The 14458-nt window shown below is 41.6% G+C and overlaps 1 protein-coding gene across 6 annotated transcripts in view; it reads right to left on the reverse strand.

Moving 5' to 3' along the window:
* Positions 1-14458, reverse strand: part of nectin1b (nectin cell adhesion molecule 1b) — a 221268-nt gene that overhangs the window by 86087 nt on the left and 120723 nt on the right. Inside the window, exon 7 of one of the 6 annotated variants that reach the window (XM_077494336.1) lies at positions 8856-13338. The exons of the other annotated variants lie outside the window; for them this stretch is intronic. Within the exon in view, the coding sequence (XP_077350462.1) occupies positions 12848-13338 (491 nt within the window). The 3' untranslated portion in view covers positions 8856-12847. Of the gene's footprint in view, positions 1-8855; positions 13339-14458 lie in introns of those variants that run through there. 6 annotated transcript variants of the gene reach the window in all.

Here is a 14458-nt window from a genome sequence, read left to right on the forward strand (position 1 = left end):
GAGAACATTCATTGGTAATGGATAATCACATGCTTAATTGCGACGCACTTACATCCAAAATAATGCAGCGTTGCACTGTCGCACTTTCCCCCACCCCTTTAGTGGTGCAACGCTATTTTTTGTAACCGGACAGGAAATGATCCCCAATAAAAAAAGAGAGGAAGCAAGAGATTTGCCAGAGCATCTTTGCCAGCTTGTACCTGGCAACTCTGCTCTCCTCGCTGCGAGTGAAAACAGATAAGTCTTGTCTTCTCATCCTTGTGTTGTCATTGGTGTGTAAACCTAACAACTACCGAATATGACTCGACAAGTCTTAACAGTTCATGTTTAAAAATTCGCATTTTCATGAAAAAAAATCACTCCCAGAAATTAAGAGAAGCCCAGATCTGTAAATTGAGAAGTAGTTTGTTTGTTTAAATCCTGTATTTAAAAAGTGCATTTTCCTGAGTGAAACCGGCAGACTGGGCCTTGAAGTGGTTTTATACTACTGGGCCTTAGTTGATTGTTTTTTTGGGGGGAAAAAAACAGCATGGGATTAAATTCTTCCTGCAGCTCAGATCTGATTAAATCAGAAAAATCAGTCTGTGTTCCATTGCTAGCATAAAAAAAAACCACACACACACTAAAATCCTGTGAGTTTTTCTATTCAGTTAGGATGGAACGAGCGCATCGGGAGACCGGGCGAGCGCAAACGTCATTAGCGGCCTCGCCTTGACACACAAAACGGCGACAAAGCTCGCGGCCTCTGCGCCTTTTCGCCGCCGCGCTCGCGGGGCTTTCAGATTATAATGTACCCCGCCGTACCTTCAATAGCATTGAACAGAGAAAGAAAGAAAAAAAAAAAGGTTTCCCCGCTGAGCACAATGGATCACCTGATTGATGGCCGCTCGCCGAAGGAGGCACCCGAACAAAACAAGAGCCTCCGCTTCAATTCCCTCGCCGCCGATGAGTTTCGGCGTGCGTCGGGACGGACAAGAAAAAGGAGCGCGCGTTCATTGTGACTTGAAACGAGATGACAGAATGAGGCTAAGGCGGACAGACCTTCGCACCGACACCGAACTGTAAGAGATGATGAAAAAGCAGTTTAATTAGGAGATGCGGCCAATCGTGAGCTACGATGACAATTTCCACATCAAGCAGCAAACACATTTACTCAACTACAGAGGGTAGGAGGCGTCGAGATTGTGCAGGTGTATCGGATGATGGTGCCAGGTGGTACAGTCCAAAAGCCAACCAGTTGTAGAACAGAACCATCCATCATCGCAGAAGTAAAATGAGAAAATGTCGTAAACTGTCCATTGGGACAAAAGTGAAACTAAAAAATAAAAAATAAAAAATGAGAACGTGTCAAAACTGTGAAACCGCTGGAAAAATAAAACAATGTCGCAACTGTCCGTCACAAAAGTAAAACAATAAAAAACATGTTAAAAAAGAAAAAAAAAAAAAAAAAAAACTCCACCATCCAAGTTAATGAAGAAAAGTTGAACGATAATCACCAAAATAAAACATAAAAATAAGGAAACAGTGACATAAAACAAGAAAATATCAAATAATCATCACAAAAGTCAAATGAGAAAATCTGGTTGTCCGTCACAAGACAAAAACGACGAAGAACGTGCTCAGGTAATAAATCCACAATTATCTATGATAAAACTAATCATAAAATAATAATAATAATAATAATAAAATAAAATAAAACAAATACATATCAATAAATTATGAAAATACATGAAAAAATTCATATAATAAAAATATAAATACATATTTATAAAATAATAATAAATAAAAATAAATATATATAATTATAATAATAAAAAATAATAAAAAACTAAGCTGATGAGTCTTCTTCGCCTGAAGACTTGTGTCCATTCCCCGCCACTCTTATGAGGCACTTCCCCCTAGTGGCCCACCAAGCAATTGCTTAATAAGTCATGAGCAATGGAGTCGTTATAGTGGCTGTATATTAACTACTAATATCACGATACTTGCGTAGACATATCGATATTCTAATCAGGAGACAAAGTATCACAATTTATCGCGATGTCGATATATGGTCACACTCCTAGGAGGAAGTATCATCGTCACAGAAATAAAATGGAAAATTGAGAATAAAAATGCACTTGGAGAGAGAGAGAGAGAGAAAAAAAACTCTTCAGAGGCCACACCATTTAAAGATACTGTACAGAAATGTGCTCCATTTACTGTGCCACTTATTTACAAAGTCCAGGTTACCTTCTTTCATTCGTGACTCAAACGAGTCAAGCGCGTCTTCCTCCGAGAAATCAACATGCTTGACATTGACGCCGAACAGCCCGCGTTTTCCCCCGCACCAAGCAAGGCCGCGTTCATGATTGTCATTATGCGCTGATTGCAAACGGCGCGGCGGACGTGAGCGGAGCCGGGTCGCGAGATGTCAACGCGTTGATGAACGCTGCTGATCTCATCGCCGACGAGGAACGGAGCACACGGTGAGCTCATTTGCCGCGCTCGCTCGCGCGCACTTTGTTCGTGGCCCGCGGCCGTCGCTGGCGCGGAGCCCCTGCGGTTACGCCGCAGCTGGTGACCCGCCCGCTCGCCAGGTAGCGGCATAATTGCAAATATACGACACCTACGCGTCGCTTCTCATCATTTTCATATATGTATTGATTGGATGGCTTTGAGAGCAAGCGTGTCCGTCACGCTAACAAATGGGACGTATATCAATGTACAGTATAATGTTGTTACATGTCCATTCGTATGTATTATGTTGTGTTTTTTTCCCCATCAAGATGAGACCAAAATGTGTACAGTGGAATCTTCAATTTTAACAGATGAACGATGTAATGCAAACGACCGCGTTCATGTTAGGCTAACATAACGTAGCTGTAGCTAACATTGTTAGCGCTTCCGTTTTCCATCTCCGTTATGATTAAATATCACAGATTATGACTTAAAAAAAAAGACAACTGTATATTATGCCAACATTATTCAAAAGACTAATAAAAAAACATTCATAGATATGACGAGGTAGACATGACAGCTGACACGCTCCTTTAAGGTATGTGTTTATGGCGATGCTAACGTTCGTGCTTTCTATTACATTTGATGGGAAGGTTGCTCGCCCGTGCTAACATGGCCGCCACATTGATGTATATTTTAGACTAGTCTGAGGTAGTAAGTCTGTTTATCTTTTGCCAGGCAATATGACACATTCATGTCAACCAGGGTTATAATAGCTTCAGATTTTTCATTTTTTTGTTAGTTTTTATTTTTGTTTTGACAGTTTTTTTTTTTTAATTCAGTTAGTATTAAGTCGACTTTTTTATTTTTTTTAATGCTTCATTTATTGTATTTTCCCCAGAAACTGTAATAAAAATAATTATTTCTCTTATTTCTACAATTCTCAAATGACTGTTTGACCTACCTTCTTTTTGGGCTGTGCAATTAATCGAAATTCAATTACAATTTCAATTATTTTAATTGTAAAAATAATAATAATAATAATAATAATAATTTTGAGTTGTTTAAATTTAGACATTTGCACTTTTTTTTAAATTTTAAAATAACTAATTTAATGTTTGTTTCACCCAAAAGGAACTTAGATAATTATAGTTTCAATTAATTTTATTTGTCTTGATATTTTTTGTTTTGTACCACAAGATATATGACCAACCTAATTGTGATTTCAATTACTACCAAAATAATCACGATTAATATTTTCTTGATAATCGAGAAGCCCTACCTTCTTCTTTACGGACGTACAGCATTTTCGTATTTAATTTATTTCATGAATGAAAATGTTTTTTTTCAGTTTCATTTTTAGTTATGCTACTCGTTATGTTTCATGGAATCTAATAACCTTATGTCAACCAGAAAATTTCTCCCTCCACCTCCGAATTGATTGTTTATCAGATGGCAGCTGTATATTATCATTATTATCATTATTATTATATAATATTGTTGTTAATATTCCACAGCTGTGACAAAAAAAACAGCAATATTTCCCCACACCTCCATTTGGTCTGAAATCTCGAAGGACTTGATAAAAAAAAATAAAAAAATGATGAAGCGCGTCTTTGTTCTTGCAGGTACATTCATGTCTGGAGGCTGTCAGCCGGCACACGCTTCCACTTCAAACAAAACTTCCGACAATAACAACAATAAAGCTTGTGGATCACATTTCACTTTCGACACGAAAGCGCGCCAGTCGCTACCTGCTCCCTCGCCTCAAGTTAGCATTCGATCAGGAAAACATGGAACACTTCGAGAGGAAAAAAAAATAAAAAATTCCAATTGAGTCAGGAGTGCTTTGATTGAGCACAGAGGGAGGCTAAATGCTAAGCTAAGTAGCCGAGCGAGCCTGGCAGAATGTTCAGCGGCTTATAAATAAAGAGCAACAAGTTGCTGGGAAACGTAATCAGCGAAGACGTTAAAGGTCGCCGGCAAAGAAAACGACTGCCTTTGCCTGGCATCTTCCTCAAGGAAGCATAAATAAACATCGCTCTTGCCCCCCCCAGCATTAAATTATGCTAATACGGTCGCAGTTGTGATTGTCGAACTAAGGCAAGGAAAAAGAAGGGGAAAAAAAAACAACAACAACATAAAATCACATCCTAAGTGCTTGACAAATGATTGCCGTGCTCAAAAAGGAGCAAAAAGGCGGCCGCGTCGGCTGATTCCAAAACGCCGAGGAGGTTTGGCCACATTGAAGTCGCGCTTCTTAAGGCCGTGCAGTTTCGTAGCAACGCAAACGTGCTCATTATCGACGATAGCGAGAAAATTAGGCCTCGTGAGAGGGTCAAAATGTCAGAAACGGCTCACAGGGCCACAACAATAAACATGATTTTCCCTTTTCATATCAAAACTGAATACTTTGATCTTTAGAAAGTCAGATTTGCTTCTATTTACTCAAGGATTTATTTTATTTTTTGGCCTAAAAGAAAAGATTTATTCAACACACTCTCTTACTTTTTGAGTTTTTTTTTAATCTCACCACAATTTCGACATCATCAACAAAGATTTGCAAGTATGTGTGAATACTGGGGTGTATTTCATAAAGCAGGTTCAACAAACTGTGAGATTAATTAACCCTGAACGACGAGTTGACACACCCTCAGATAGGAAACTGCGTTTTCCGTTCCAGCACGGCTGATTCCAGTGAGTTCTATCAACGAGTCGTGACACCTGGACGTATGCTGCATTCGAGGATGGTCGGAAGTGGGACTTTTCCGAGTTCAAACCAGGAAGTGTGAACTCGGAAATTCCACTTGTGAAGTCAGACAAAAAAAAGTAAGACTATAATGTGACGTCACTCCGAATGGCAAAACACAATTTACTCAAATATAAAACTAGATAGCTTTCTTCATTCATAAATATTCAGGGGTGTGTAAATATAATTTTCATTTATTTTTGTTATTAGTGGCCCAATAACTCAGAAAATATGGCATTTATTTATTTTTTTTACATAAATGTCTTTTTCTTGGAGTGACCATTAAAGGGTTAATAAATGTAGTAGAAAAACTAGGGGGCGTGTAAATATAGTTTTCATTTATTTTTGTTATTAGTGGCCCAATAACTCAGAAAATATGGCAAGAAAAATGTATTTAAATGTCTTTTTCTTGGAGTGACCATTAACGGGTTAATAAATAAAGTTTATTAAAAAGAAAATTATGAATTAAAGAAAACATGAAGGATCAATTCAATGCATTATAATAAAAACACTAAATTAAAATAGTAAAAATTTTGTTCAACTCACTAACAAGAAATGTTCTTGTGTAAATATTGTACAGTGCATCAGATGACAAAAAAAAACACATAAAAGAGGCACACAGAAAAACAGCATACATCATCCATCCATCCATTTTCTTGACCGCTTATTCCTCACAAGTGTCGCGGGGGGAGCTGGAGCCCATCTCAGCCGGCTTTGGGCAGTAGGTTGAACTGGTTGCCAGCCAATCACAGGGCACACAGAGACAAACAACCATCCACACTCACAAGCACACCTCGGGACAATTCGGAGCGCCCAATTAACCTGCCAAGCACGTCTTTGGAATGTGGGAGGAGTACCCGGAGAAGACCCACGCAGGCATGGGGAGAACATGCAAACTCCACCCAGGAATGGCCGGAACCTGAACCCGAGTCCTCAGAACTAGGAGGCGGACGTGCTAACCACTCCCCCACCGTGCCGCGCATGCATCCATATATGTTTATTTAATGACCAATATTGAAATAAACCGCGTTGCTGCCGTTTTTCTATCATCTTAATCGCATTAAAAACGAGCGCGTGAAGCGCGCCGACGATCGTCGCTATCTCGGCTTCTATCGCGGCAAACGTTCACGTCGGCGCGTATGACTGTTAATCACGGAGTAATCCCTTTTATTTTTACACAAATTAAATCGCAAATCAATATGTAATCGGAGCGGTGGCAGCGTGTAATGAAAATAACAGCGCACGCGCCCTGTGGACCGTTCGGGAAATCCCCTCGAAGGCACAAGCTGGAAATTCTTCTTCTTCATTTTATTTCCATATACGTATTGTAAAGAGCGTCATAAATCCATCACATTCGTCTAAACTGGTCAACTTATCAAACGTATTTAAAGCACAATTGAAAGTATTTTAAACACGATGCACGATGACACTTGTTTGCAAAAGTTTAAGTCGAGTGAGATCTTTTCCACTTTACAGAAATTCAAACCTCATGTCATCTATCCTCCCACACTGCTGATATTAATATCTATATTTATAACTCTCAATTTGCACCCATGCTTGAAATGTGACTGCAGAATGTGTTGACATGATTAGCACATTTGACATTTCATTCTTTGAATGTCCTCAACTGTTCTCTATTGAACTCTTACACATAAACAGTTTCATATAGTCGACAGGAAATCATCTTTATTTATATATCGTGGTCCTCATCGTCAATACATTTGAAAAAAATAAACACAACGGGGAACCGCACGAATGCTATTTTCAGACCGTAAGGTAAGATCTAGTTAAATATAATACGTTGATAATCGTATACAAAGAATTTAATAAATTATTGCCAATTAATCGACAACAGTTATTTAAACTAAAAGATTTTGTTCATAATTTGAGAAGATACGGAGCCCTGTGATTGGTTGGCGACCAGTTCAGGGTGTAACCCCGCCTACTGCCCGAAGCCGGCTGGGATAGGCTCCAGCAGCCCCCGCGACCCTTGTGGGGAGTAAGCGGTCAAGAAAATGAAAATCTCATGACACAAATGTTGCACTTTCCAAAAAAAGATGACTAACGATTTGCACGTTCCCAAAAAAAGATTTTCTTCTTCCCCAACCCCCCAACCCCCACCCCACAATGCATCTTTCTCACTACTCACCGCAATCGAGGCTTCTGATTGGCTCAAACGGTCCGCAGGCACGTTTTCATGTGGTCGCAGATTTCCTGACCCTGTGTGGGAATGTCGATTTTTCACTTTTAGGGAATGTGCGAGAGATTTCGTGTTTTCAAGTGCGGACTCTGGCAACCGCGTTTGCATCGCAAGGCCAGTCAGAGTCAATTTACATCACGTGTGCGCGTGAGCGAGAGAGAGACAGAGAGAGAGAGATGCAAAGTTGCATGCTGGGAAAGAGAGGTTGCGTAGAGAGCCCTGCAGACACTTTATAGCAGTGAAAAATGTTGGATGGGCTTTCGGCATTGCTTCAATGGTTGGCGTCCGTCAACCGCATAAAGACTGCAGGTGGACATTGACGTATTTTTATGGGGGAGGGGCTTCGCATCACGCTTGCTGGTGTAACCCGTGTGGGTTTACTTTACTCTCCGTTGTGTTGTGTTTTGGACAAGTGGAAGTCGGGTTGGTCTCACTGAGCATTTATTTTCCACACCGGCCTGTGTACATGAAACAACAATGAGCCTGGTGGACGCTTCGACGTCCTCGCAAGCTCTCCTAAAAGTCAAAAGTGAATCTCTGTAAAATGGCGCCAATCTGTTAACAACATTAGCTTCATTCGTCGACGGATAACGGCTCAAAAGTGTCGCATAGCGAACACAACACCAGCTAGTAAGCCCGTAAAACATCCTTAGCAACTAACCCAATAACATAAGGCTACCCAATTAATATAACACGAAGTTTTTTATTACATTAATCGTAGCGACTAGCAGGAGAGAGCGGCGTGTGCGTCTTACCTCGGCCACATCCGGAGCGCGAGTGACGTCAGCCTCCCGCACGTAAAGTGACGTCATCACGCAACCGTCATCCACAAGCGCGTACACTAGCTCGTGTTCTCTCATACACCGGTAATAAAACAAAAAGAAAAACATTACTATTTTATCACAATTATGATGAGTGTTTCTGGTTAAATTAACAGAACGCTGTAACCTGTTACACTGGCTGGGTGGTCCTCTTTATGGATCGGGACGTGTTCTTTGATGCGCATGTCAGATCGGCAAATAGCGTGACATCATAACGTGGCGACACGAGCACAAAGCGGCGCTTAAATTCACCCGGGCTGCGCAATAAAACGACGATGGAGGACGTCTTCTTTCTTCTTGACGTTTATGACAAGGGGAAAAAAAAGACAAGCTTTTGCTTTTTGACTTCTTTCCCATTCTGGAAGTGATCGTTCTTTTCATGCACGGCAGCCTGTTTGGCTTCGCCCACTTAGTAGTACCCGATCGCGACACGAATGCAAAAGTTTCCCGACATCTCTTGAGCCAAGACACGTTTTACATTAGGAAAATCTCCATTGCAAAAAAAAAAAAAAAAAAAAAAAAAAGATAGTTTCATTTTCCTAACAAGAAAAATTATGTATCCTAAAAAGTAACTCTTGATGTCACACTTTCCTAAAAAGAACCTGATTGTTTAGGAAAAAAATAAAAAATAAACAACACACATCGGTTTGAATATTGAACTCATTTAATGCTTAAAACAAATACAAGTTACTTCACTGGGTCATCACAATTTTCAACAAGTGACTTTTTTTTTTTCCATATTTGTAACACCCTCAGAAATTTACATTCACATGGCTGCACACAAACAATTTCTCTCTCTCTTTTTTTCTTTTTTTTTTTTTCCTCCCACTGCCATCGAGATCCCGGAACGTAACGTGGACATTTAAAAGCGAACGTGTGGACTGCTGACTGGCGCCCCCTAGTAGTGGTAAACTGAGAGACACGAGCATTGGGGGGCGGGGCTTGATGTGGATTCTCTCGGGCTGCAGTCCCATTTAGTTTACACCCTATTACACACGCGCACGCGCACATAGTGGAGCTACACTCTCAATCTTATGTACACTATTTACAGTGCAATGAATACAAAAAAGAAAGGTAGGATGGAATGAAGTTACAGTCATTATTATTACAAAACGGTTGGACAATGTAAAAAAAATATATAAAAAAAAAATAAAAATACATCAACGAAAAAGACGTCAACCAGCGTCCATGGCGGGAAGTTGACTTTGTGCTCGCTCAGCGTTTTAATGGTTTGTAATCTCTTTGACGGGGTTGTTGTGCTTACACAGCGGGGTTAAGACTTTTTTTTGTTTGTTTGTTTGTTTTAGCACGTTTAAAAAAAAAACACACACACATTTCATGACGTGAACTTCACGGGTCTGATAGGCACTGAAATGCACCGGCAGATAAGACACGAACATGAAAACACAACATATTCTTTTCTTTATGCGAACAAAGCAAAAACGGACGTCAAAAGAAAAAAACAAAACAAAAAAAAACAAAACAAAAAACTTGGCGGGCATTTAACTCGAATATGTCAAAAAAAAGAAAAAAGAAAAAAAAAAGAAAAAGAATGACACCAAAGAGAAACGTCTCGACACCCTCTGCTTTGTTACATTTTACAAACTTTTGACATGCTCATCTGGAAAAAAATAAAATACTGTAAAACATTCACCACCTAGATGCGTTTTCCCCCCTTGACTATTTTTTATTTATTATATTTATATAGATGTCTTATTAAAATGCATTAGTGTCGCTTGTGCGCCCATCAACTTTCGACTGCAAATGAGAAAAAAACACGCACGCACGCACGCGCACACGCAGCGGAGCAAATAACGACTTGGTCCCCCTGCTGAATTTGTAAGAACGTTATAAAAGTTTCAAATTTGATGGCAAACAGACAGCAGACAGGTCAAAAATGTATTTAAAAGATGGCGAAAATAAGTATTTGGATCTGCTTTAACTCAAGTCAGATCAGCGGTTGAGTCGCAACTGGTCGCTTGGAGAACGACAGCCCCTCTTCAGAATCCATTTCAAGACGAAAAGAGCCGTCAAAAAGATGTCAGGGATAAGCTTGTCGACCTGCACGTGGCCGAGATGGATTTACAAAACCATCAGCAAAGCGCTTGGTGCGAGAATTCCAAAGACATCTCTTCCATCTGGAGATCGATATAAAAGATCTCGCCTGGTGGCGTGAGGATGACCACGACAAATTAAAAAGTCAGACCCCAAAAGTATACGTAAAGAACTTGCTAAGGGCATTGGAACCTCAGTCAATAAGGAAATAAAAAATACAATAAAATAAAAAAATAATCCGAAGGACGCAAGGGCCACATAATGTTATGAAGACAAATTGTGTTTAGTCCAAAAAAATGTGTAAATAATTTATTTGTGCTTTTGCATATTTAGAAAAATGTTACAGTATATAAACCAATTGATTTGTAATATGGCAGTAGGGTTATTATAGTTTTGCAATTTTTCATTTGAGTTCGTTTTTATTAGTTTTCAGGGTGGTTCTGTTCGTTTTTATTAGTTTAGTTCTTTAAAAAAAATGCTTAGTTTTAGTTTGTTAGTTTCAGTATTAGTATTAGATAGATTGATTGTTGGTGCCCTGGGATTGATTGGCCAACAGTCCAGGGTGTGCCCCACCTCTTGCCTAAGGCTCACTGGGATAGCTCAATCTGGACCTGAATGAGGTCAAGTGATCTAAACGTGGGTTGGACAGATGGATTATGTGTATTATATAATCAATAAACCACACAAATTCAAGATTTTTTTTTTTTTTAAATGAGAAATCTTACAATTCCAGCAAGGTATCAAATCATCAATTGCCCCACTGTAACATAAGGCGTATTTTTCCAAGCACTTATTAACAGTGATTTTTTGTTTTGTTTTTTGTTTTTAATATGAAAAAGACGAACGAGCATTCATTCTGGTTTCAAAACAAACGTGAAAGCAGCAGGCGACCCGTCATGTCGCGATTCCCTTTGATAGGTCGGAGGTCGCGCCGCCGTCCTTGCACGATAAACGGACGCTTTAGCGCGCGACCTCAATAGCGAGTGAGCGCTCGAGCGTCGTCGATGACATTTCTCGCCACCCTTTGAGCGCGCTTGTAAAATGTCAGGACACGTCGGACGAGGGGGTGGGTTGATATGAGGCGTCCGTTCCGCCCCCTTTAGAGCCCTCCAACAAACAAAAACGATAGCTGCTGTTGTTTTGATCGCGATATTACAAAACCACGTTAGACATACAAAAAAAAAAAAGATTTTAAAAAAAAAACCCACGATGAATCCAGTGTCAGACTTCTTTTCTACAAATGTGCCCGAAGAACCTCTCCAACCAGCGAGTGGTCAACACGATAAGACATTTACAACATGACGATCCGAGAGATCGAAGACAGCGATGAACCAATCAGCTCACGCCGATCCCAAAAGTGTCCAAAGTCCGTGTCCAGACTAAAACGGCGTTAAACATCACTGCTCTTCGACTCGCGATGATTGCTGTCCGGCGAGGGGAGTCGGGTTAGTGAGGAAGGGATTGTCAGTTTGACCAATGTGGACTGACTGGTGATGGAAAAACAAAATCAACGATGTATCCAGTGTCGGACTTCCTGCCCGGCGAAAAAAAACCCCACCACCAGCGAGTGGTCTACACGTTAAGACATTTACAACATGAAGATCCATTAAATCTGCATCGATTCTCAAGTCATCCGGAGAAAATTTGAATGGCGGCAACTAGACTTTTCTTGGCGGTTTAAATATGTTTCACGTATCATCCAAGAGGCTTCTTCAATTCTAAAATTTTTAGCGCAGTCCCAATATCCATCCATCCGTTTTCTTGACCGCTTATTCTTCACAAGGGTCGCGGGGGGTGCTGGAGCCTATCTCAGCTGGCTCTGGGCAGTAGGCGGGGTACACCCTGAACTGGTTTCCAGCCAATCGCAGGGTACACAGAGACGAACAACCATCCACACTCACAAGCACACCGAGGGACAATTGGGAGCGCCCAATTAACCTGCCATGCAAGTCTTTGGAATGCGGGAGGAGAACCGTAGTACCCGCAGAAGACCCACGCAGGCACGGGGAGAACATGCAAACTCCACCCAGGAATGGCCGGAGCCTGGACTCGAACCCGAGTCCTCAGAACTGAGAGGCGGACGTGCTCAGTCCCAATATAACAACAACAATTCAACAATTCTTTGGGAGTTCTCACCTAAAACTTTCGGACTAAAGAAGCCTTTTTGATGAAAGGTGAAAGTCTTCAACAACCAAAAAGTAGCCAAAGTTTTTATGGGGTTGTCGTGTGCCACCGCATGACACCCAAGGAAAAACCGTTCCACCAGCAAGTGGTTAAGACATTTACAGTATGATAATCCAAGAGATCAAAGACACTAATGAACCAATCGCCTCTCGACACCGGGTCAAAGTTTCTGTCCCGATGGCACTCCAGGCAAAAACAGCGTGAAATAGAATTGATCTCGGGGTTCCAGCGAGGTGGGGGGGGGGGGGGGGGTGGGTGTTAGTGAGGAAGGGACTGTGGTGGGGTTCCGAGGGAGGGGGTGCAGTTTGACCAGTGTGGGTTGGTGATGGAGGTTAAGGGGTCAGCGGGGGGTTGCGCCACCGCAGGGCTTGTTTGGCTTCCCGGCAGGGCTGGCGCTGGCTACACGTACCACTCCTTCTTGGAGATGACCGAGCCGTCGGTTTGGGAGATCATGTCGTCGGCTATCTCGGGCTCGGCGTCGTACTGGAAGGCCAGAGTCCGCTCGTCGTAGTCGCGGCTCTCGCCCTCGTCCACCGTGAAGTAGGGCCTCTTCAGGTCCTCGGCTTCCCCGTCAAAGTCGCGCTCGCCCGCCGTCTGCGCCGGTTTCTTCTCGTCGTCCGAGTCGTCCGGGTACTGCAGGTTCTTGGGCATGGGGGGGTGCACCGGCAGACCGCCGCCGCCGCCCGCCTTGCTGTAGCCGTTGCCGAACACGTGCTTCTTGGTGCTGTAGTCGCCCTTGAAGGTGCGCTGGCGGCGGCGCAGGAACACGAAGAGCAGTATGGCGGCGGCCCCCAACAGGGCCACGCCCCCTACCGCCACCCCGATGGCCACGCCTGCACTGTGCTGCTCCGGCGGGATCTCATCGCGCCCGGATGGGTTGTTAGGGAATTCTGGGTAGGAAAAGACAGATGGAAGGGAGTGTGTCAGTGCTCTGGTGGGAGGAGGTGCAAGTGTGCTGATGGAAGGACGGGAGAGACGAGGACGGGAAAGCAAAGGGGAAAGGGAGGACCCCCCCCTAAAAAAACAAAAACAAACCTGAGGCGGACCCCTGAACCTCCCAACCCAAATGAGGCGGCATGCAAATTCAGACTGGACAAACAAAAGTACAGAGCCCCAAACATGACATTGGAAAAAAAAAGGCCATAATATAATAGAAAACCCCCACAATAGACAAAACTAATCTAAATATTTGTTATGATTCATTTATTTTATTATTTACTTATACTTCTTTCAAGGTTCATTAGCACCATACCAAATTATCTTCATAAGAGGGGCAGGTATTTTTTCTTTCCACTTGGGGTCTCCATCCTCACATTCTACACTGTAGTATCCGCTTGTTTGTTTAGTGAGGCGGAGTCAGAAAATTGTAGAGTTTGTTGGCTATTAACTCATTCCAACCCAAAAAAACGTGTAAATACGTTTTTGGGAGCGAAGCACAAAGTATTAAAAAACGTATTTACACGTTTTTGGGTTGGAATGAGTTAACTGGCGAAACTGTTCACTGTGTTTTGTTACCAATTTGTTGTCAATCATCAATTCTTCCTAATTAGCTGTGGTTGTCTAGATTAAATTATCTAACGCGATGTTGACTATAAACGTGCCGTTGTGTAATTTAAGAAAAAAATCTGAGCAAAATCCTGAGTTAGAGGAAATAGCCCATAAATTGTACCATAAGAACAATTTAAATTTTTTTTTAAACCATAATTAACTCTTTTACTACCACACGTTATCAAAAAAATTTGATCATTCACGAAAAGAAATACAATGCTTCCATCTGCTGGCCATAGTTAGTGGGTGTTTTTGATTCCACAACCCATTGACCAGGCAGCATTGCACTTAGACGTTGCACTGAGAAAAAAATAAATAAAATAAAAAACTTAGTTGACGTCATTTAACGTTTATGGCGGCATACGTCGTGATTTTACTGATTGATATTAAACGTTTTTGGCGGTCAAAGAGTTAAATCTCCCCCCCGTCATGTCTGAGGCTCCATACAAAAAAAAAGAAAAG

This window comes from Festucalex cinctus, chromosome 13 (assembly GCF_051991245.1).
Source record: "Festucalex cinctus isolate MCC-2025b chromosome 13, RoL_Fcin_1.0, whole genome shotgun sequence".
NCBI lineage: Eukaryota > Metazoa > Chordata > Actinopteri > Syngnathiformes > Syngnathidae > Festucalex > Festucalex cinctus.